We start from the raw sequence: 25,735 nt of genomic DNA on the forward strand, positions 1-25,735 counted from the left end.
AAAAAAAAAAAAAACACTATACTTAAATGTTCTCAACAATACACATTACCGTCTAAACAAAAAGTGCATGGGCAAGTCTGATAAATGTCATTAACCACAGGATAACATGCATCTTAAATGCCATATGCTGCCTACAGAGTAAACACATGCATTCTCACCTTTGTTTTCATCTTCATGTGTATTTTCAGGTACAAAGAAGAAATAAAATAATAATGAGATACAACTGTACACAAATTTCACAAGAATAAAAAAGTACAGAAGGAATCATATCCAGAAATTGGTTTAGTGGACTTACCAATCTGATGCAAAGCTTTTAGAGCATAACCAGCTGGATAGTTGTCATATGATGCTAGAAACATAATAATGGAACATCCTAGACTAAAACAACCAGAAGATTAGCAACAAGGAGAAATCATGGGTAACTACTAACTAATTAGTAGAACAATGATGGTTATGCATCCAACCTGGCCAGAAGAGATCCAAGCATCATTATATTAAGCCATTTCCAGAAAGCTTTCTTCCTATTGTTGTAGCTGAAGCAAATTAAGGTAAGAAGTCAAAAAAACAAAAAAAAGGAAAATTAGAAGGGAAAAAAAAAAAAGCATGCACAAGTATTATCTATATTTCGTGAAAATAATTTATAAACGGGCCCAGGGGTAAGAAATCATTGGTCTAGAGAAGTTTGACATTCATGGCCGGCACTCTGGTTGACTCATATGTCCAGCATGGGGAATGACTTGCAACACAAACTATTCTCATTGCATTTTCCACACCGAATAATGAACATTTCAAAAGAGATCCATTTTGAATCTTTGATATGAGCCACTGGTAGGTCTAAAAATTGTTGTAAATATCCAAATCTGTCCATCCAATGACTAGAATCACCTAGCTACATCAATCTTTGATCTGATATATTAGCTTTGGCCTTGGGGTACCCTTTTTTCCCTTTTGATCGTATTTTCAATTTCACTCATTGATATTATGTTTGGCGATACTTTTTTTCTCTCCTCAGGCAGATCGGCCTCAACACCCACCCGCAGTGAGAATGAGAGAGAAAAAAGGGGGATAAAATAAACCAAATAAAAAAATTAATGTATCCTTTCTCTAGGTCATACCATCTCCCTATTGATGGGAAGAAGTTTCTAGAGGTGGTGGTACGGATTAAGTTGAGAATATGAAAGAAGGTACCCCAAACATAATATATCAAACATGAGCTACCTAAGGTGTAGTTTCTGTAAATGTCAAGTACTCCAAGTGTAATTTACCAAAAAGAGAAAAAAAGAGAGGCAGTCGCAAGGCATCATATGTAGTTCCCACATTTGTATCAAGGCTGGGTATTCCAACTTGACATCCCAGCTATCTGACTTCCCCAAGCAATTTGAAGTATTTTGAACATCAGATTTTGGAATCAAATCAATTATGACACATACATTCTACTAGCGGCAACTGCTGCTGCAACATTGAGCATTGGAGTCGAACCAATTATGAAACGGAGTTCCTGTGGCATAAGAGATTATGGTCACATGATGGATGCATAAATAATGATAAAAGTCGGTAGTTAAACCGTATGGTAATATGTAAATGCAAGACCTTGTGTGGAAGCTTTGAATAAAGCAAAACAAATGATAGAACTGGAACAATGTAACCAGATATCCTCCTATCAAGAAACATTCCAAGCTGCAATAAGACAAAATAATATCAAACAACAAATCATCGCTCTTTCTTCTGAAAGATGGGGTCGGCCATCTGGTCTTTGCACCAAAATTTATGCACAAAACAATCACCTAATATATCCACAAGACTCACCACAAATAAAGGATATGCCGCAAGCAAGGAACGAGGAAGAGCAGATGTAAAGTACCAGTGGAACGCATATGTCTGAGAACTCAATGTTAAAGATTACAAATAATAGCAGTTCAATACACCTCAATAAGCGATAATTGGAGTTTTGATATGTTTTGATATGTCCATAAAATTCATCACAAATACAAGAAGGGAAAAAGAAAGCTACCCTCTTGCGTGTGTCTACACCTAGAGACAGGAGGGCCCCAAGATGCCCCGTGCAGCCTCCCATTGGTCTGTGTGCTGGTGCAGTGGCTGCATAGCGGGTAGCACTCTCTTGCCCATATAAGAATATGCAAACAACCATTAAAACAAAAAGGCAAAAGTTCATTTACAGTCCATCGTTATAAACTGTTAAGTTTGTCTTGAATTCTTGACCCATTTTGAAGGTTGACCCACTCCGACATATTTTAGTGGCGACCCAAATGGGAAGTTTTCTAAGACCTGTGATGGAAGCAGAGGGGTTGGGCCGATTGGATTGACCGCGACTCGATGGGTCGACCCGCGACTTGGAGTATATAATGTACTGTTGTCTTGCTGAGAAAGCCATTGTATTTTTGAGGGTTTTTCGAGCTAGGGTTTTCAGGGCAAGTTTTCTCACCACTGCTTGGGTGTAATCTCTTTTCTGCATAGTGAAACATCTTCTTCTTCACCCGAAGATGTAGCACACCACAACGGTGTGTGAACCTCGTTAAATCTCTGTGTTGTGTAGATCTATTTTCTGTTTATTTTTGTATTTTTCTTGGTGTTTGCTCTAACATAAACTAGTCAGGATGGTCCATTTTGAGCCAAGTAAACAGTTGGTTTTGGCCAACTGATCGTTAGATTAGTTGTACACCTAGTGGATTAGCTAGTAGCTACCTGTCGAATTTCAGACTCAAGTTTAATCAAATACCTACCGTATATCCACCCATCCTTTTATTTTTCAGCCATGCATGTATATCAATGCACCCTCTTGTAGTGCCTAGATTCTCAAAGCTTTAATTTGCCACTTGACGACCTCATTTGAGATGAAACTTGACGATAGCCAGATGACCTTGGTGCCACCCAGCCACAATATTTGGGCCCATCTAAACGAAATCCCCCACTCTTCAGGGATGTCCTTAGCGCTAAGGAACATGTACTAGGGTGTGTGCGTGACTCGTCCAAATCACGAGCTGGAACAAAACAAAGGAGACAGTATCTGCCACATGGCAAATATTTGGGCTGTCATGAGAAGCTTATCAGAATGGGCCATCCTGGACCACTTTGCCCATACAAAAATTGCGTTGAAAAATGTGGGAGAATAAAAAATAAAAGATATTAATCCATGCAATGAAACGATGCTTTGCATGCCTCAGGAGAAAAAAAGTAGTCAGTCAAAAGGACACTACAGAAGGAACTTTCTTCCATTAGACAATCTATTGCACTTATCATCAAATTAAATGCAGAAAAAGAAGAATCATTAGTATTATGTAATCCCTCGGAAAAGCTCAATTAGTATAGAGATCCTAAGAAAATTGCCAAAAAATATGGATAAAATCAGTGAGAGACCATCATATTTCCAATCTTCTACATGCATGGATAAAAGCAGAAGGATAAAGCATCCAGCACAAACAAATTACAAAGTATGCAGTTTCACAGGCTCAAGTTCGTAAGGCACATCCAAACTACCAGCACAACAAAGACAACCAGTCCACTTTGTGTACATTAAGGTCCACAAGGAAGCATAGGGGGAAAAAAAGAAACTGCACACATGCAATCATGTGAAAAATTATCAGAAAACACATTATGCCTCATTTGAACATGAAAAAACATGTGATACAGACAAAAATATTATAGAATGTTATGTGGATAATCATTGCCCAAGGATTTCAAATACTCATAATATGGATTATGGACTTTCATGTCATATCCATGTAAGTAATAACACTTGAATTTCCATGAAGGATACACCCCACTGAGAACTCTGGTTTAGAACAGAGTTGAACCAGAGAACTTCAAATTCAGGCCAGACAAATCTCCGCCACATAATGGTATCAACCACTATGGTAAACCCTGTAATAAGAAGAATGGTATTAGCTGATACTAGAAGAAGAATATACTCCCCAAATTTATTTCATAAAAAAATGTCTCAAGTAGAGTGAAAAAGGATTAATCCCTGGACATAATGGGAGAAATCGCTCACCAACCTATGCACAATAGAGAAGTGGAAACACAGGATTTTAATGCTTCCCATAGGGATATTGACCTTGTCTGAAATGGAAAACCAAAATGGTCAAAAGATGCAAATTATCTTGTCGCAGGAAACAAATTTTGAGTTTATCAAACTTGTATTCCCTAATGCAAGAGAGAAGGAACACTATCAGGATATAACTGGTTGCTGCAAGCGAAAATATTAAATTCTACAAAACCTAGGCAAAAGTTTTCTCAAGTAGGCATTTCAATGTGCCACATCCCTAAGAAAGAGGGTGCTTCTTCCATATCTAATTTCTGTTCCATTCCCCTTTGCAATCTGCTTTACAAATTTTTACCCAAAGTTCTGGCTAATAGGCTCAAGCTGGTGGTGCATTCTCTTGTTAGTGAAAACCAATCAGCTTTCATTCTTGGCCGTTGTATTTCTGACAATATTCTCCCGTCATGAGATTGTGAGAGGTTTTGATAGAATCATCCCCCTGTTGCCCTTATATAGATAAATATCCATAAATCTTTTGATTCCTTAAGGTGGGACTTCATTGTAAATGTCTTCAACAAAATGGCTTTCACCCGTCTTTACCAGCTGAGTCTTTCATTGAATTTCCTCCACTCACCATTCTGTGCTTGTTAATGGAAGCCCAGGCCCGGCTGGGTTTTTTGCTCCAACTACTGGTATCTGTCAGGGTTAACCCCTCTCCCCTTACATTTTCTCCCTTGCCCTTGAAGTCTTTTTCAGAAGCATCCAAGCTTCAACTGACCAATTGCTCATTTCCCCACTCCCTAAATGTAAGGCCCTAAGCTCTCCCACCTTGCTTTTGTTGATGACCTCATCTTATTCTGCAAGGCTGACCCCCCTTCTGTTGCCTCTTCTATGTCCTGCTTGAGATAGTTTTAGTGTTTGTCTGGGCTTTGCTAACTAATTCCCTTCTCTTTTTATCTAGGGTTTCTGAGGAGGTTAAGGCTAGCCTCAAGGATTTGACTGGGTTCTCTCTTAGCTCTCTTCCGGCAAAATATCTTGGGCTGCCTTTGATCCCCTCCAGAATGACTGCCACCATTGTACCCCCATGGTTAACCTTATGCACAAGAGGCTTCAGCTTTGGAAGGGAAAGCTATTATCTTATGCGGGCCCTCTTGAGTTCATCAAATCAGTCCTTTAGGCCGCCTATATCTATTGGTCAGGCATCTTTGGTCTCCCTACGGCAATTATTGTGAACCATGAAGCTATTATGTGCTCCTTCCTCTAGAAAGGATTTGAATGCTCTAGGTTTCTTCACCCCACCTCTTGGGTTTGCATCCCTAAAGAGGAGGGTAGTTTAGGTCTTAGGCGCATTAAAGATGTCAACTCAGCAGGTATCCTCAAGTTGATTTGGAAGCTTGCTAGTAAGAAGAAAAGTATCTGGGTCGATTGGGTCCTTCAAAGAATTCAACTCAGCAGGTATCCTCAAGTTGATTTGGAAGCTTGCTAGTAAGAAGAAAAGTATTTGGGCTTCTCTTTTGATGTTAAAAGCAAGTTGTCATCAGGGCCCTTCAAATGTGTTGACTCACCTAGAAACCAGTTAATCTCAGACCAGTCAAAACATATTCCTTTGAGCTCCTGATGCAGTACCAATGTGCTGGTTGGATAAATAGGATCAGATTTGGAAACCAAAAGAGAATGGGTCCACCCCAAGATTTAATTCAAGATCTAGTCCAAGAACCGAAGAGTTGGGATCAAACTTAGGCCCATATAGGGTCCCAAAAAAGGGCCGTTGCTGGTAGAATTGTTAGTTATTTGTTATATTAATTTTGGTGGTAAAACATAGTTTTCTGCTTTTAAATTTAGTAGTGCTTAAAAGGAGGCATGGGCTTCTAGTGGGACCTTTTAGTTATGTCGATATCACGTCATCATCAACCTTTGGAGATCCTTTTCTTCTCAAGAACAGTTTTAAGTTAAAATAATTTCTCAAAACAAATTTTCCATAGAAACATGGCCAATAGTTGTTTGTTTTTATTGTGGAATAGCCTAGGGTGAAGGGTCCAAAGAGGCAAAGACTACTAACATAGGGTACGAAGTCAAAGTGCCATTTTGGTTTTGATTTAAAATTAAAAAAATAATAATAATAATAAATAAATAAAACTGATGTTTCCACTGTGTTGAGAAGGCCTAAATAGTGTAAATGGCAAGTTTTAGGGGCGATAAAGACTATATGGCCACTGAGTCAACTGAGAAAAAGACACAAGAACTCGCCAGATCTTTCTTTTTTGGTTTAGTGAGACTAGGGGCGAGATCGAGATCTTAAACCTTAGCATACAGTAGTGTACAGCGTACACTTCCAATCAAGGGTCCGATGCCAAACTATCATTTTGGGTTTTTTTTTTTTTTCAACAATTTAAGAATCCACTATGTTTAGAGGGCCTAAAATAGGATTTCCCAGAAGTTTCATGATCTAATTTGGCCATTTAGACCTCGAAACCAGCAGTCAAAACCTGCAGCCGAAACTTACCAGTTTTCGGTCAAAATTTCGTAGTTTCGCAAATATTTTGGTTTCAACTGGAAACGGAAACTTCAAGCCTTAGTCAAAGAATCCTATTTCATAACTCCAATTATTATCTATTCTCTAATGCTTGGAGTTTGATTTGTTTCTAGTTAGATCTTTCTCGTTGCTACTCATTCTTCCTAACTCTCATTTTACCTTGCTGACATCTTTCAGATTCAATATGTTCCTATTTCAAGTACCATAAGTTAAAAGTTGATGATTGCTAATTTTTCTTAATGTTGAAAGCCAAGTGGATTTTTTTAATAAAACCTATTAATTATGCCAGAATATCTAATCCAGCACGTAGTAAGTAAATCTGTATTCATTTCTTAGATGATATGTATTCATTTAAATTCACCCAAAAAAAAAGGAAAATCTGCTTGTAACATATTACTAATAGTTAATTTTATCTCCATTAATTATGCAATAATATCTAGGGGATTAGATAATTTCATGATATGTAAAATTAATGAATCCAGATGAATGTCCAAGGTACTGCATATGAACATGAAATATTTCAAATCTTAGGAAAATTATTTCTGTACCAGTGAGGAGCAATATGGTGCAAGTTCAAGGCTCTAAAATGTCAAGGGGTAGGTGAAGACACGATGATGAAGGTAGTAAGAAAGGACCAGCAGGCTTGCAACTTAATGGGATATATTGCTACAGGTAACATCGACACTTCAGAAGGCATTCAGCATAAATATTATTCCATCTTAAATTCTGAAAATGATACCAAAACAAATGCAGGTAACATTCAATAGTAAACATACCAGCAAAACCTCTAGGCCTATAGGGCCAAGAAGTAACAGCATGTCGCATCTAAAGATTACTGTTGCACAAACCTGTTGGGAAAAAAGAGGCCATCGCATAACATGTAGAAAGTAAAGAAGAAAAAAAACAAATGGCATCATGATCCACAAGCCACACACTCAAAGGAAAAGAGGTTTCTGCTTACTACAGTTAATGTAATACAATAATGAAGCATTATTTCCAATATTATTCCCCCTCCCCGGTGTACATAAACAGAATATTATAAAGATAACAGGGACAAATTACAAGATCACTACACCAAAAAAGAAAGCCAAGGAAATAGCTTTCAACTTTTTCAAGACAGGACAGAGATTGAAGTAACCAAACTTGAATAAAAGCAATTAAAGCCACAACCTGAATTGTAGAGGATGAAAACCCAACAGTATAAGAATGGCTTAGTTTCTCCAACCACTTTCTCGAGAAAGCAACACTAGTCATATTTTTTGTTTGACATTTGAGGATTGTTGTTATGATCTGCCAAGTCTATCCCCAACCAATAATTACTAATTCCCTTCTGGCCCATTGCTTATTTACCAATAGCCCATTGAAAATTTCTGGTTATTTACCAAACAGCCATTGCTTCTCAATAACTATTGTTGATTGGGTGGACCCCCAAGCGAAACGAATCAGGTTTTGGAACCCTGGATTGCATTGTTTGGTATTGAGTCATTACTATTCTGCCATTATTCTTATGAACTTCAATCTATTTACAATTCTGCCACTGAACACTTCATTTGAGTCTTCTCTTGCTTGGGTGTTCCCACAAGTGTGGCCAGAATTTACAAAATTTCCATTGGTCATATATGTTCAATTTTATTGCTTTGGTGGACCCCAGATCACATCAGTTTGAGGTTGCAATTTTTTGAAGAGTGGTACTTGCATGGAATTATGGTCATTATTGATATCATCGGAGATTATTTGCTTAAATTTGTTAAAATCTGGCCTATCTGGTATTTTATTTGCTACCGTGAGGGGGAGATTGGTGATTATTTATTGGGATCTTATTTGCAGTTGCTCTTGATTATGGCATTTATGAGATGTGCATCCTTCGTGATGCTGGTTATTGTTGCCATATGATGGTGGATTATTCTCTGTTGCATCATGTGCATTATTGGTCTACGTGTATTCGTGTAATGCTACAAGTGAGGGGGAGACTGAAGATTATTGTTATTATCTGCTCAAGTCATCACTAAAGATTATTATTTTTTTTTTTCAGGTCTATCATCAGCAACAATTTTATCTATGAAGTTAGTTATTTGTGGTATTCAGCAACAATACAATTTATCAGTGGCTCACAACAACCTCATGCTGAGTTATTTGGTCTCTAGCAACCTGATGTTGCTACTTGGTCCACAACAACCTGACGCTGCTAATTGGTTCGCAATGACCTATACTGCATTTTTACCCAGTTCACAGCTTCCTATGCTGCAATTTTATCTGTGACATCTATTTGGGGCTTATAAGTGCATCAATAATTGCACTTTTATCTGTTTTCTTTGTGAAGATTACAATTTACTACTTGCCTTCTTTGAGAAGGGCTTATGATGTTGTTGTTGCTACGATACCTTAAAGTGTGGTTGGTGTTCACTACCGCTTATTTTGCTTGTTGCTGTTTGGATTCATCCAATATGAAGATTTTTTTATCTGCTATTGCTGCTGATAGTTGGTATGTTTGAGCTGATATCGCTACTAGAATGAAGTCCTCAATGCTCATTGGCATCTACGACTGCTATATATGTTCAAGACTGGTGCTGCTCATTGGCGTCTACGACTGTTTTATATGTTCAAGACTGATGCTGCTTTTAATATCCATCACACACACACACACACACACACACACACACACACACACACACACATATATAAGGGTGTCAATATATAACCGAAACCATTTTCCAAAACCGAAACCGACCAGTTATAACCGAACCGAACCGCATCATTGTAAATTGAACCGGTTTTGGTTTTATAGGCCATAATTCCGGTTTGGAACCAAATCGAACCGGAAAACAGATGGTTAACCGGCATCTAGTATTAAAGACTTAAAGTGTTTTGAATTTCGATGGGTCTCTACGAAAAAAAGGGAGAAAAAAAAAAGAAGCAAAGTACTAACCGAGAAGGGAGCTTCACTTTCACACAATCACACTTCTTGATTTTTTAATTTCTAGGATCATAGTTAATTAGTTATAATATGTGTAGTCTTTTACATAGAAAGTATATTGTCCCTGGCAAAATAGATGTATATTGTCTTAACTCTTTAGAAAATTTAGTATATGTAGGATTCACACTAGTTGTAGGATGCAAACCATTTTCTAAAACGACACTATTAACCCCATGTAAACCGGTTGTGAACTGAATAACAAAAACCGATTAAAAACCGCTACAACTGAAACCGGATTAAAACGATTATGATTTTACCTTATTCCTATCCGGTACGGTTTTGGTTTCACCTTATCAAAATGTAAATCGAACCGAATAATCAAAACTGCACCGTTTGACACCCCTAAATATATATATATATATATACACACACTTTTGAGGGGGGAGGAGTGTGTTAGAATTAATAAGGGTACTTTAGGCACATTCTTATTAAGTTGTAATTTGTTATAATGAGCTATTGTCTTTTTTTACCTTTTACCTTTTTGCCTCCCTTGTCTATGTTACATTGACTTGGGAGGCATAAAAGTAATCTCTCTTTGTTATTGGTCAAGCAAATGAATATAGGGAGGGAGAAAAGATCTCTCCTCTAGTTCCACCGAAACATCTTTCTCTGTTCCTCTTCTTCATCCTCCCCTTCTTCTCCTTCTTCTCTCTTCTTCTTCTACCTTCTTCCTTGATTCTTGCAACTATTAAATTCCAACTTGGTATCAGAGGCAGGTAAGGTTTGAGAGTCGACCAGCAGCTCTTCCTCTCAATCTTTTTTCCTCTCTTGGAACCCTAAAAAAGTAAAGGGGTTCCAATAGAGGCTATATCATGTAAGAAGATTCAACTAGAAGACCTAATGGGGTTCTATCATCAAGTTTAAGACACCTTGGAAGGAGATTTGAAGGCTATGAAGACAGATTGAAGCTTCAATCACAAGGGAGTGTTTTTTCTGGGTTACCCCCAGCCCTAGAGTCATCTCCCTTCTTCTCTCTCATCCAGCCTTTGTTGGAGTTGAGGCATGGATCACTAGAATCTCCCAAGGGTTCCTTTTCACCTCCCATAGTCTCGATGGCTGAACATGCGAGTTGTTGGAGCACAACTCCTTTTATTAGCTGCCAGGTATGGCCAGATTTCCTTTCCTTGACCTTTTTTTGTCTAAAATGCTATGTACTGTATTGATTGGTTGCCTTGGGTTGATGAGTTACATCATGTGAGACTTGTTTGTTGAGTTGGGATGAAGCTACATAGAGCAAGATATGTTTGATTTGCTTTTCTTCAAGTTTCTATGATCCGTTTACTTGCTGGAATGTCGTTTTGAGTATTGGGAAGAAGTTTTTAGGTGTTGTGTATTACCCATTTGGATTGGACACCCAACCTTTTTGTTAGGTCTATTCATACATAATGTATGAGGTCAATGGACCTATCGAAGCTTCATCTTGTTGGTTATATATCTCTGGAATGGTGGATGTGATCCTCATTGGTTGATTTTAGCTTCCCACTTTCTACGTGTTCCTACATTATGTCAAAGATAGGAGGAAGAGGCCAAGGGCCACCCCACGGGAATGACAAACGTAGATTCAGATATACTCATTGTGGGAAATTTGGGCACATTAGAGACAAATGTTGGGAGCTTTATGGCTGTCCCCCTAGTATGCATGGTAGCAAGAGAGGGGGAGCTAGACACAACACTATGATAACTAAGATTGAACCTATGGGATATCCATCTAGAATACAAATTGACTATAGTTCTCTCACTCAGGATGATATTGTTGCATTTCGTAAGGTTCTATCATATTTGGCAACTACAATACCAAATTCTTCAGCCTCGACCTTACAGGCCTCTACATCTGCATCTTTCCCTACCACTGCTTGGGTCATTGACTCAGGTGCCATAAATTATATGACCAGTATATCTCAGTGTTTTGAATCCTATTCTATCTGTTTTGGTAAGGATAAGGTTTAGGCTAACGATGACTCACTTTCTCCCATTTTTGGTAAGGACCGCATTCATGTTACCCCTTCTATTTCTTTAAACTTTTGATATTTGAACATAAACCAGGTCAAGTACATGATTCTCAGTGGCAGGGCTGAAGTAGACCTGGGTCAAATTTATTCTCACATGGGCTAACTTCTAAGTGAAATTATGGTGTGGTGTGTAATTGGCTTAAATGACCTTTATCACTTCCCGTTCGTCTAGTTTAGGAGGTACTTTCTTTTAGGACCCATTGCCTAATTTAAAATTTTGTATTTTGTAAGGGCATCATTCCACGGCAAAGAAAGGTTTACCCACCAACGAGTGGGCCCAAACCACATCTAGATTGGTCAGAGAGTCAAACGTTTCCATATCCGAACCTAACTTCCCAATATGAGGAAAATATTCTAACTATGGGTTCAAGAGACACTCATGCTTTCCATGTAGAATAGTCGCAAATAGATGTTTCAGAATTGAAGCAGATGGTAGTGAACCTTTCACTAAGTCTCGCAACTTGTTCAAGGTCAAGCCAATCAGAACCAACAGGAATGAAGTCAAACCAATAATCTTCAAAAAACTCCAAGAGTCATCATAGACGAAGTTAATATAGTCATCAACACTAGTCCACTTCCCCAATTGTCCTCTGAAACACTTGAGACACATTTTCTAGAGAAAAAATTGGAGGTTGGAACATGCCTTTAAGAATGTAAAAGGAGTAGAAGATCAATGACACTGAAGGCATGTGCTTCTTGGCAGAAGTTAAGTTGCCCAAAAAATTCAAATGGCAATCAAACAAATTCAATGGAACTGGTGATCCAAAGGCACAATTGAGGGCTTATATTGGCCATATGAGAATCAAGGAGTACATAGAACAGCAAATGGGGAAAGTCTTCCAACTTACACGTCCTGGAGCGGCCATCCGTTGGCTAATGTCACTAGATTCTTCCCAGACTTGCATCGGGAAAGGATAGAGTAAAAGCCTTCAAGAATCAATAATCCTACAATATTGATAGTGTTTTCCAATCATGATCTCGAAATGCTGAGACAAGAGAGTGTGAAATTGTTCACAACCTTTCTCCTAAGGTTTCCGAGAAAATCCTCATTGATGTGGGACCGTCCTGAAATGGAGCAAGTTCATATATTTGATTATGAACCTGTAACCCCAACATATGCATTATCTGTTTGCCCAACTATTAACTACATTTGAAGGACTTGTTAAGGCTGGGCAACGGAGTGAGGATTCCCTCACTCTAATTCATTGCCTAAGACCATAGTTATTAAGGCGTAAAGGCGACCAAGGCATTTGAGGGCATTTTGAAGCGCTTTGGCAATAGGGCAAACATAAGGCATCGCCTTATCGAATAATGAGTTCTAGTTGTTTTTTTTTTTTTTTTCATGTAACCATTTTATATGGCACAAATAGCATATTAAAAACTAAATAATTCTAATTATATACTAAATAAAGATTAAAGATTCATACCAAGGCAATATGGATCCATAACCTTGGGAAAATGATTGGCTCTAAGGGCTGGGGCACGGGGTTCCTAGTCCAGACCTGTCAGCTATTGACGGACTGTTTGAGCTGCTTCCATGGCAAGAATGGGTCGTTGAGTGCCAACCGAGGGACAAATTGGGAACGGCCCCCTCAGGAGCCTTCCCTAGGCATCAAACACTAGACTTAGAACCGGTACAGATAAGGAGAATCCTACTGTTTAATTAAAACAAAGAATTGAGATGGTCTTTGCAGATGCTCACGCAATGTGATTTATTCCCAGTGCTCTAAATGTCAAAGTGATGGATTGTCTTGGTGGTGGACGTAATGCATGTAGGATGCTTTGGCTTGACTGATCGATATGGTACGTCAGGTAGACAGCCAATACCTATTATAGTCTGTCGTTATAAGCATGTGGCTAACTTGTAGTGGTGTGTTGGGTTGACAGCCGGCACTTATTATAATTAGCCATAACCCATCAATATTTTTGCATGGATCCTTGCACTCGTCCTTTCTTGGAATCTCCATGTAGCCGACGTAAGAATTTGGATGTTGTACCAATGCAAGATATTCATCAAAAAAAAAAAAAAACAAATCAAAAAAGTGAGTAAACTAAGTAAGTTTATCTTCAGCACAACATATAATATAACTATGAAACAAAATTATAAATATAAATAAAAAAGGATTTTAAAATATGTAAGTATTTATTATACTTATATCTATGATGCCAAAATGAGTGCCTAAGGTCATTCACTATATTTCTACTCTTGTCAATCTGACTAAAGCTGCAACTAAGGTCAGTATCGCTGGAATGGGAAAAGAAAACCAGGAAAGAAGAAGAAGAATGAAAGAAGAGAAGCGAAGACTCGCTGGAATGGGAAGAAGAAGAATGAAGGAAGAGAAGAAGGGATTAAGGGAAGAGGAATAGGAGAAAAAAAAAAAAAAAGAGTACCTTGCCGGAGCTGAAATGGCCTGAGGCAGACTCACCAGAGAAAGAATCGTCAGAGCTGGAAATGACAAAGGAAGGAAAATTGGTGCCCTGGTTCTCCTAAACAAAGAATAAAACAGCCAAAAGGATTTTGCGATTTGTGATTTGTTCAACAAAAGTGTGGTTTTTGACTTTATATATACTTGATCCCATAGTTCTCAAGTGTACATAATTCCCATAGACTTTCCAATCACAATAAAATATATGGAGTATGTGGTAATACATTAAAAAAAAATAATAAATAAAAATAAAATAAAATAAAAAATAAAAAACAAAAACATAAAATGTGTCTCTGCCTTGGTCGTAAGGCGTCATAAGGCCTTGCCTTAGCCATTAAGGCGATCATGTTATGTAAAACCCATAAAGCACATGGCTGCCTTAGCCTATTTATACCACCTTAATGCCAAGGTGGTGTCAGCAACACCTTAATAACTATGCCTAAGACAATGGCAGAAAAAAGAGGAGGTCGGAAGACATTCTCAAACAGAAACATAGAGGTTAATGCGTCAACCCATAGCATGCAGCCTCCCACATCTTCAATGGCATCTCCATTCACAATTGACGCACCTTATCAAAGGAGGAATTTTATGGATCTAGGAATGCCCTTAGTGTTTCTACTAAACTACTCAGACAAGACCTAATTACAAAGATAGAACCAAGGCCAATTTCCAAGCCACCTTCCAAGTGATACAACCCCGATCATGACCTTTAATTCTTTCCTAAACTCACAACTCATACACCAATGTCTCGGTCCCAGAAACACTCAGTGCACATCTATATTGTTCCTTGAATTTTAATTTCCCCAAATTCTTCTCTTTAAAGAATTGCAAATATTATAGCAGTAATAAAAAAAAATCTTGCTTCGAATTTTATGGTGACGGCATGCTTTAATTCTATGAGAATATCCTTTCCATCTCTCCCACCTTGCGGATGATCTAACCAAGAAAATGAAAACAATCAACAACAACTAACTAGATAAGGTGGAGGGCCGTCAATCAAGTTAGTGAACCAAAAGTATATGGCGAATGATTAAAAAATTCATAGAAATACACAATGAACAATAGTACGTATATATAAGCCAAAACTGCGTACAAAAAACTGTGTCAGAACAATACCATCCATGACATGCTTGTCTGCAGGATCTATTTGCAATCAGAAAAGAAAATGACTAACATAGAAACTGAGATATGAAGAGTTCATGTATATATACCAGAACGCATAAAGTAGCATGGAAACTCCCCTTGAACCAAAAACCGTAAGCCAAATTGACTGCATATAAATACAAAAGCATCATTTGGCACTGCCGGTAAGAAGCTGTATTTACAACATTTGAATGAATAGCTCATGATGATTTTTTTCAAATCCCTCTTCAGCAGAGAACAACTCTCAAAACCAGGAAAGTAACAACCATTGTATGTAAGTTTTTTTCATTTTGCGGAAAATATCCAAGAGTTTTCAGATATAATGAGAACTAAAAATAAATAAAACACTGCCCTCTAATAGACCACTCTTTATTTAAGATGTCATAAAAAATAAGTAGTCCTGCTTTGGCAGTGTTTGTGTGCTGATTTACATTGTTACAGCCCTTAACAGGGCAAGCTTTTGGGATAAGCGGTTGTAACATGGCATCAGAGCCAGGAGGTCGGGTGCTCAATCCCCAGTAAGTACGAGGGGTTTGTGTTGTGTTGCTGTGCCCCCTACATCTCAGTGCCACATGATGGCACCACCGTGTGTATGTATATTTTTGTAGCCTCTTACTTAATAGCTCGAGCTTGTGGGATACGTAGTTATAACAAGCAGGGTCTTGGGAGGGGTAAATTATAGACAGCCTTATTTTTGGCATTTTTGCACAAAGTGACAGCTCCCGAGACTAGAACCTGTGTCTTCACACTAGTAGTTCAATATGTTTACCATCTCACAAAGTGACGGTCCCTCAATGGATATATAGAGAATTACTTGGAGAATACGTCTTAAGACTTCTTTTTTATTTCTTTCCTTTTGCATTCAGACACAACACTATATAATGTAATGGACATGTTGGTCCTTCCCCACGATTTAATGAAGTTGATTGAAGCGTGCTTTGTGCAATCCAATTGTCCTGTGAGAGGCTAGAGGTGAGATACCTCGGGTGAGAGACACATCTATTCCCATTTCCACCTTCTCTTCTTCACTCGATCTCCCTTCCTCCTCTGTTCTGCCTTCTGTTTCTGGTCATACGAGATCCTTGTTTAGGCTGTTGGTAATCCATTGAGACCTCCATTGAAGTCTCCCAAGTTGATGCTTTTTGGTTGAAGAACTGAAGAGCTATTCCAGTCCATGTGATACTGTTTTCCTGGAGATTTTCTGGCTGAATACTGGAGATCCCGGCCATCATTTGGGATTCAAGCAACTACACAAGGAGCTCCACCCGACTGAGTTTAGCCTCAACTGAGGCCTGGTTCCTGTGATCTGAGATTTCTCCCCATTCTCGACCTAATTCAAGAATTGTCTCAACTTCTGATTCATCTATTGGTTCAAGTTGAAATTCTGAGATCTGATTTCTACTATGAACAGCTACACACGACAGTAATCCCTGCCTTATTCTCCTTGTGATAGTTGAGTTCCTGGATTGCCCAATTTTCTATTTCCAAACCTAAGATTTGGCCTTCGGCTAGGGGCTTTTGGCTACTGTGGTAGTTAGTTGGGGTTGTGTTCTACTGGTGTCGGGTCTTATTGTGGGTACAAGGGACTGTTATATACATTTAGTTGCTGTTACATCAGTTTAACTATTCTGTTATTAAATTCATAGATAGCACCTATTGTGCTGTTATTTGTGATCCTGTCTGGGGTTAGGGTGATTGTCACCTAGCCTTACATTAATTTGAGCATCTGACAGATGTATGGGCTGGTGGCAAGGGTTGAAGGTATGGTCCAGTAGCTTGCAGCTGCACTTTGCATCAGCAATAGCTTTGGTAGAATTTTGAGCAGACATTATCAGTTGAGTGGCAATGTCAAAGAGATGTCTCAGTTGGCATAGCCGGAGAATTGATTGATAATCATGGTTGAGCTGGTACAATCATCAAAGGCATCATGTATAGTTGTCAGTGTCAATGAGATGGATGGCTTAGTTGGCATAGCTGGTAATTAGCAGTAGGGCTGATACTGTTGGCATCATCATGAGTTGGCAGTTGAGAGATGTGTTAGCATGATGAGAATGCAGGTTCAAGTCCTAGTGTGCAAGGTAATGTTGCTGAAGGTGAAGGATGCTGTTATGTGTTGAAGATGCAAGTTTATGTTGCAGCAGTAACTTCACAGTTTTTTGAACTGCCCTACATTGAGAATTTGTGGGAGCTTAAAACATGAAAAAAAGGAAGATCTCTAAATTAACTTTCCAAGAAAATTTGAATAAATCAATCTGATATTGGAGTGGTAAATTATCACTTGTTCATCAGGCATGGCACATATGCTGAATGAAGCAGTGTCTACACATCAATTGGATTCAAGCTCAATTTTGGGATCTGTGCACCGATTCTGGGTTGATGATGAAAATATGAAATTTGTAGCCCTTTGAGTCAGCTTTCATGTAAAAAAAAAAAAAGAATCAAGTCAATTGGAGTTAAGATTGAGAGAGATAAGGCCATTTGAGTGAACAGAGGTCAGGCTGCCAGTCTTTATCTGACAACCGGATTTGCATCCAGCTCTTTGCAGGGTTATTGTTCCCGAGAGCACCTTAAGCTCAACCGGTTGACCAGTTGCTCATGACGGTAAACCAGATCCACCCAAGAACATTGTTTTGGGCTTTTAAGTGGATTTTTGTGATTGGGGTACCCTAGGCACGAGTGAAAGGAATGGCAGATTATTTGAGAGGTATAGCGAGGAAAAAGAGTGAGAGGAAGCTCCCATGAAGTTGAACCCAACAATCCCCAAATCCTTTGTGTTTCATTGTTGAATCCTAGCGTTCACGTGAAGAATTTGAGGTGTGATCTCAAGAAGACATTTGTGGGTTAATGAGGAAGGCTCAATGAAGGCTCGGCTTGCTCAAGAACATTATTCAAAGCTCTCCACATGTTGAGTTGAAGCCTATGAGTTGAAGAGTGATGGGTTGTTGAAAAAAGAAGGGAAGAATGGTATGTGAGAGTGGCTTCAAGAATCCCAAGGAAGACTTGGCTAAAGCTCTGATGGTGAAAAGGCATTGTGTATGTGAGCTGCACAAGGTGATATCAACAACGACTGGAGACATTCAATTTACGGCATCTCCGGAGTTCACCCATCAATATAGGTAACCCCATTGGGAAGATCTTTTTTTTATGTATTTCACTGCAGGGTGGATGTTTGATTACAAGCCTAAATGGTGCGGATCCGTATTCCAAGGACTGAAATCGGATCGCTTAGGGCCCCCAAAATATGACAAATATCTCAATTTAATGGTTGGGGGGCAATGTTGAAAATTCAGGAACACTCAAGCACTTAAAAGAGTAGAAAATAATTAACAGGGTCCAACTAGAATAGAAAATAGAAGGGGAGGGGCATTCTGAAATTACTAATAAAATCAGAACAAGAGAAGAATAACAAGTAAGTGAAGGGCAATATGGTCAAACCAGGGGTTTAAAGCCCTAAACAGCCCACGAATCTTCCATCTTCTTCTCCTCCTTGTCATGAGAACCAGAAACCAGCGGAACTCAAGGGCAGCTCTTGCATTCAGACTCAATCGACTCTAAAATTCAAGAATAAGGATCGCCCATACCCATGGAACTGAACCAGCAGCAACAAATCTCGAGCTTAACTGCAGGTCGAGTCACTTACTTCTGGTACTGAAACCAGCGGTAGTTGTAGGCCTTTGATACACAGCCTATTGCTATTTCAGGTATGGAAAATATATAGCAGGGGAATAGGGAAGAAGATTGGAAGAAGAAGAAGATAAGAAAGGGAAGAGAGAAAAAGAATTTCAGAGGGGAAGAAAGAGGAAATCAGTACCCATGGCAAACATGGTTCACACCCAAAATTCTCAACCAAGTTCTAATTCTCCAAAATTCTAAAAACTGAAATTTCTCCATTGATTACATGTCCAATATAAAGGAAAAATCAAACAATTAATGGCAACTACTTGAAAGGAAACTATTCTAAAATTAGAAGCTAGCTAATTTCAAAAGAAATTGTTTCTAAAACAAAAGAAATTCAAATAAAAAAAAAAATTCCTAAGTCCATCACCCAATTGCATCAGCTCTCCCGGTCTTAAAAGAACTCGACTCCGTCAAGTTAGGTCATGCTCCCAAGATTCCCTTGTAAGTTGCTCGCTGATGTGGTGGCACGTATCTTGAAGCAGAAGATGGGAACATAACACCAAGAGGAGGGAGAGTAGGCTGACGTGTCACTGGAGCAGGAGTCAGTCGACAATGTGGCATGTCTGATAATGTGTGTGGCCTCATTAAGTACATACGACCTCCTTGCTTCACCTTGATGGTGTTCCGTGCACCATCATAGAGAATGCCTACATGTCGCTACCAAGGTCGCCCTAGAAGAATGTTACAGTGCGCCAATGGGATGACCAAGCAAGTCACATGGTACTATAGTGGCCCAAACTGTAGATGTACTCGAACAACTGCAGTGGCCTCTTCTCGAGCTATGGGTCCAAAACCTTGCATGTGAATCTTTTTGAAAAGCTGCTTCTGTGGAAGGTTGTGTCCTCGCACAAATTCAGCAGATATAAAATTTGCTTCTGCTCTAGTATCAACAACTGCATGAACATCAGTAGGGTCGGAGTTGTGCAGGAGAGTACCCTTTTGTCTGAAGAGAGGATCCTTGTCAACTAGTCTGTTTGAAAAGGATGAAAGACTAGCTGAATGAGCTTCTACATCCTCATCACCACAGTCAAACATATCATCTTCCTCAAGGGGATAAGGATATAAAGCAGATTCATCTTCAATCTTCTTTGTCGGTTGCTTCTCCACTGCATTCACAGAACGAGTCCTATTGGGACACTTGTTGGAGTAGTGACCCTTCTCGCCACAACTATGGCATCTGATGTTCTTCACCCCATCACTGTCCTTCACAAACTCTAACCTTTTTTCTTCAACTCTGCGAGCTTCAGGCTTCTTTTCCTCTATACGTGGTGGAGGTCTATAAACTGAAGAAGTCTTGAGCATACCCTTCCAATAAATGGACTTCTCTTCAGTTGTCTTGGCATAAGCCGCTACCACATCAACGGACCTGAAATCAGTGTTAGCCAACTCGAGTCGGATCTCAGTACTTAGCCCAATGATATATCGCATCACCTGTTGCTGGTCTATTTCCTGAAGTCGACACCTTGAAGACAGTTTGTGGAACTTAAGGGTGTAGGAATCTACATCCTTATTACCTTACTACAAGTTAAGCAGTTTATAGAACATTACCTTCTCATAATTAAAGGGAACAAATTTTTCAGTCAGAATTTGCTTCATGACCTCCCAATTGGTAATAGGTCCAAGTCTTCTGACAAACCTTGCATACAGTACATCATCCCACCATGAACATGCATATCCAATAAACTTGGTGAGGATGAGTTGACACTTCTTCACGTCTAGAGGAGACTTATATGCAAAAATCCTCTCCACTTTAGTAAGCCAATCTAGGAATTCTTCAAGTCCCTTTTCACCACTGAACTCTGGAACCTCAACTTTGATGCCATAATCTCTGTCAGAAAATTGCCAGGTAACATCCTAGGGAACAACTAGATTAAGTTGCTGCCTCTGAGGTGTATCTTCGATCCGTAAAGTGTTGACCTGAGGAGGTAGTGTAGAGGATCCTTCTTCAGCTCGTTTGTCGGACCTCTTCATAAAGGCAGTCATCTCTTCCACAAACTTGTCAAACTTGGTTTCAGTCCTCTCAAGCCTAGCATCAGTATTCTGTTGATTCTCAGCTAACTCACGATACAATTTGTGCAACTCAGCATTGGTGATGTGATCTGTCATGGTTAGAAAATTGCAGGAAATTTGCTCTGATACCACTTGATGCGGATCTGTATTCCAAGGACTGAAATCAGATCACTTAGGGCCCCCAAAAAATGACAAATATCTCAATTTAATGGTTGGGGGGCAATTTTGTAAATTCAGGAACACTCAAGCACTTAAAAGAGTAGAAAATAATTAACAGGGTCAAACTAGAATAGAAACTAGAAGGGGAGGGGTATTCTGAAATTACTAATAAAATCAGGACAAGAGAAGAATAACAAGTGAAGGGCAATATGGTCAAACCAGGGGTTTAAAGCCCTAAACAGCCCATAACTCTTCCATCTTCTTCTCCTCCTTGTCGTGAGAACCAGAAACCAGCGGAACTCAAGGGCAGCTCTTGCATTCAGACTCAATCAACTCTAAAATTCAAGAATAAGGATCGCCCATACCCATGGAATTGAACCAGCAGCAACAAATTTCGAGCTTAACTGCAGGTCGAGTTACTTACTTCTAGTACTGAAAGCAGCGGTAGTTGCAGGCCTTTGATACACTGTCTATTGCTATTTCAGATATGGAAAATATATGGCAGGGGTATAGGGAAGAGGATTGGAAGAAGAAGAAGATAAGAAAGGGAAGAGAGAAAAAGAATTTCAGAGGGGAAGAAAGAGGAAATCAGTACCCTTGGCAACCATGGTTCACAGCCAAAATTCTCAACCAAGTTCTAATTCTCCAAAATTCTAAAAACTGAAATTTCTCCATCGATTACATGTCCAATATAAAGGAAAAATCAAACAATTAATGGCAACTACTTGAAAGGAAACAATTCTAAAATTAAAAGCTAGCTAATTTCAAAAGAAATTGTTTCTAAAACAAAAGAAAATCAAATCAACAAATATTATTTTCCTAAGTCCATCGGCCAACTGCATCACTAAGTAAATACTTGTATTGTATTGGGAGGGTTTTGCATATTTGGTTGAGCTTGTAATTGGGGCAAATCATATAAGTCCATTTTCATCTATACTAGGGTGTTCAATGGGTGCTAGACACGGGGGGTTGAAGCTCCCTGGTAGTTGTAACTACCTAAAGTGAGGCGTTGCAGTGTCCTCTTAGTTTTATGCTAGGTAAACTAAGGGTTATAGCTCCTTTACAGTTGTGGCTGTCTAAACCTAGGTGTTGACGTGTTGTAGCACCTTCAAAGTTGTGGCTATGTAAATCGAGAGTCGTAGCACCCTGCAGTTGTAGCTAAAGATTGTATTGTGCATTATACTCAGGTAGGATTCGGGGTTGTAGCCCAAGCTAGCATTTAACCATGGATATAGGCACATTGCTGAACCACGTAAGACTTGTCTTGCAGCTGTGCGGCTGTGCGGATGTTGCGGATGCTTGTATTGTTATCTTATCTGTTGCAGGATAGTTTGTGTATGTGGAGGATGGGACATGTGAAGTGTGGCTGGTGGAAGCCGTATGTGTTTGTTGCAACATGGTATATGTGTGGATTTGGTGGTGATGTATACATGTGCTTGAGTGCCAAAGAGTCTTGAGTTGGGCTCAAAGTTTTTAGTCACCACTGGTTCACCCCCCCTTCTCTCAGTGGTCATCTCACTTCAACAAAATGATCTAGGATTAAAGTGCAGAAGGATTATTAGACCACAAGAATCAGAATAGAGCAATGTAATTTTTCATATATGGGAATGATGTGATTGGAGTTTATGAAGTTCCAGAAGGGAAACTAGATGGGAGCAAGAGTTCTTGGTGGGCTGGTGCGGAGAGGGTACTTTTGTGGGCTTTGATTCTACCAGAAGGCAGGTCAAACATGACTATAATTTTTTGGACAGGTGGACTCCGGGATCCTCAACTCACATTACAACTTATCTATAATGCTACATATGCCTTATATCATCAAAAATCAATATTAAGCCACATCGTATAAAAATCAAGATTAAGCCACATCAAGTCACCAAAAATCAACATTAAGTCAAATTAAGTACTCAAAAATCAACATTTAGAGAAATGTTTTTGTTCTCTAATAAGTTTGACTGGTCAAATGATTTTTTTCTTACATTGAGACTTTTTGAATTAGATAGAGCACAAAATGATATTCCACAAAGTCTAACAAGATTACTTAAACCAAATGTTGTTAAAATCATTTGAATGAAAATAATTTTATGAACATCAAAACAAAAGATTATTTTACAGCACTTTTGGTTTTTAGCAATGTTTTACCATGATAAGATTTAAGAAATTTTCAGAATTGAGAAAAACCCCAGCATTTGAAAGTTGAAAATCGGCCCCTGCAACAAAAAATCCAACTTTTGTTCTTGGACTGTGGGTTAACTTTTTATCCTTCTTGGAATTTTATTTTTAAATTATTTATATTGGATTCAAATAAGGGGGTATTTTCTTATTTATGAATAGTATTAAAAGCATTTGAATGAAAATAATTTTATGTACATTAAAAAAATAAAAGATTATTTTACCACACTTTTGATTTTTAGCAATGTTTTACCATGATAAGATTTAAGAAATTTTCAAAATTGAGAAAAATCCTAGCATTTGAAGCCCTTGCAACAGAAAATCCAACTTTTGTTCTTGGACTCGGGGGTCGACTTTTTATCCTTTTGGAATTTTATTTTTAAATTATTTATATTGGATTCAAAAAAGGGGGTATTTGCTTATTTATGAATAGTATCTTAAGTAGACAAAACAGTGGCAATAGTCTACAATACGTGTTGCACTTTGCATCAAGGCAACAGTCACCCAGACCTCAGGTAAGCCTCTTGGACACCTTGGCTGCGCCACTACCTAGGTGATGAATTGACAACTATGATTGAATTTGAATCTAAAATTTAATATATTTGCATAGGCGCCTAGACGACGCCTTAACAACTGATTAAATTTGAGTTTGAATTTTGATGTGGCAAATCCAGACCATTTCCAAGATATCCAAAAGTTGAAATTGCCACATTACCCATCCACGTAACAGAAATAGGTCGCATGCTCAGAAAACCTCTCCAAGCGGTGCAATCTAGAAAAAACTTTAGCCAAACTAGATAATAGTCTATAAATGGCTTCTATGTATTCATGCATGCATGAACGGAAGATGAAATCAGAGATCCATGGTTACTCAGAAAACCTCTCCAAGTGGTGCAATCTAGAAAAAACTTTAGCCAAACTAGATAATAGTCTATAAATCGCTTCTATGTATTCATGCATGCATGAACGGAAGATGAAATCAGAGATCCACGGTTAGATATCAACCTCAACAAAGCAATATAATCTGTAATCAAATGGGAAAGCTTTCCACCACCCTCTGCAACCAATTGACCCCCAGATCTCAGGTACCTAGGAGAAACAATGGACCACTGCCAAGGTCATAAAACTGGCTGTCAACAGGGGTTAAAAGACCTCACTACAGCGCTTCATTTCATCATGTTCTGTGGGTCAGGAGGAATATTAGGATAGATAGCCAGTTCTTGCCTTCAAATGGTAATAGAAACTTCTTGGCCCTTCAGATTTAGAAAATCTTTTATCTGTGATGGGAAACCATTGAAGATGAACTCAAAGAGAATATAGTTATTTTCCTTCCCTTCAATTTTTCTTGCGCCTTACCTGGTATAGCCCTCAAGGATGCAAAGGGTTGTAAATAGTATCAATTACACCTCTCATCAGTCATCCTTACTATTCAATATTTACCTGGGAAAACTCCAATGTCCACAACTTTAAAATAAAATTAAGACCTAGAGAAGTAATGTCTATGCAACAGCTAAAAGAGACTGGTTCAAAGGCTCAACATGTAGTAAAGGTAACAAAAGTAGATGACTTGACATTTTGACCTCCCATGGCATGCCACACAAATAAGGTGATGACCAGGTATTGCCTAGGCAACCAAAACAGATGCAATAACTAAGAACAGGATGTGGATACATAATTATGGTCTCTTCTAATATCTTTTTGGTAAATGGAGATTGAACCCCATAAGCTCCTACATAAATCAAAGAAAAACACAAATACTGATCAAGAAAAACCTAAATAAAGAAGCTTTTAAGGGAATGTGAAGTCAAATTTTTTACCCTCTCACTCTCCTTTGAAAAGATAAAATCTATTTAATGTAAATATGTCTAGTAAACAACACTACTTGGTTGATCAACTAGCTAGAGGTCAATTCAGCGATGACAATTCCACCTCATAGCATTCATTCACCAACTAAACTGGGGGTCATTGTCTAGGAGATGCTTTAACTAAACTGCTGTTCTACCAAAATTAAAAAATAAAAATAAAAAAACTTTGTCATAATGGCATCTCTATACATTTGTCTTTGGACTTATCCAGAATTGCTTCAAGGTGATGCAGATTTTTCACCAACCTAGGCTTGTTTTATTAGGAATAAGCTTAGGGTTGGGTTGTATACGTGTTGGGCCTTCAGTCCATGTGGTTTTGAGCGTATTGGGCTACTTTTATGGGTCTAAACTAGAGGTTCTACGGTTGCATACGGGATTCAGTGATTTGTTTCCTTTTTCTTTAGTTTCCTTTTTAGATAGGGTTATTTAGTTTCTAATTTCAGTACCTAAATTAGTTTCTAATTTCAATACCTAAATTAGTTTCTAATTTCAAGTCATTGTTAGTTTCTAATTTCTGTCTAGACTAGTTTCTATTTTCATTAGATTCTAATTTCCAGTTTTTAGTAACTTCTTGTAATCAATTTTTAGTAACTCTGAGTTACTATTACTTGTAAACCCTCCCCATCATTATAAATAAAGATGATGGCTCTTTTAATGAGCCACGATTTATGCTTAAAAAAAAAAGACTCTTGTTGCTGTCGCTGGCTTCAATGACTACTCCTTGTGTTTGATCAAGGCCTAGGGATTGGTGTTTGATCCAATCGACACTCTA

General features: G+C 38.5%; 1 protein-coding gene across 3 annotated transcripts in view; it reads right to left on the reverse strand.

Moving 5' to 3' along the window:
- LOC122084134 (dol-P-Man:Man(7)GlcNAc(2)-PP-Dol alpha-1,6-mannosyltransferase) overlaps positions 1–25,735 on the reverse strand; it is a 52,642-nt gene that overhangs the window by 14,383 nt on the left and 12,524 nt on the right. For all 3 annotated transcript variants that reach the window (XM_042652212.1, XM_042652213.1, XM_042652211.1), the window contains 9 exons: positions 15,151–15,209; positions 7,307–7,378; positions 4,014–4,077; positions 3,776–3,879; positions 1,807–1,878; positions 1,591–1,677; positions 1,431–1,498; positions 465–533; positions 296–378 (listed from right to left, as the gene is read on the reverse strand). In XM_042652212.1, the coding sequence (XP_042508146.1) occupies positions 296–378; positions 465–533; positions 1,431–1,498; positions 1,591–1,677; positions 1,807–1,878; positions 3,776–3,879; positions 4,014–4,077; positions 7,307–7,378; positions 15,151–15,209 (678 nt within the window). The remainder of the gene's footprint in view (positions 1–295; positions 379–464; positions 534–1,430; positions 1,499–1,590; positions 1,678–1,806; positions 1,879–3,775; positions 3,880–4,013; positions 4,078–7,306; positions 7,379–15,150; positions 15,210–25,735) is intronic.

Source organism: Macadamia integrifolia, chromosome 7 (genome assembly GCF_013358625.1).
Source record: "Macadamia integrifolia cultivar HAES 741 chromosome 7, SCU_Mint_v3, whole genome shotgun sequence".
Taxonomy (NCBI): domain Eukaryota; kingdom Viridiplantae; phylum Streptophyta; class Magnoliopsida; order Proteales; family Proteaceae; genus Macadamia; species Macadamia integrifolia.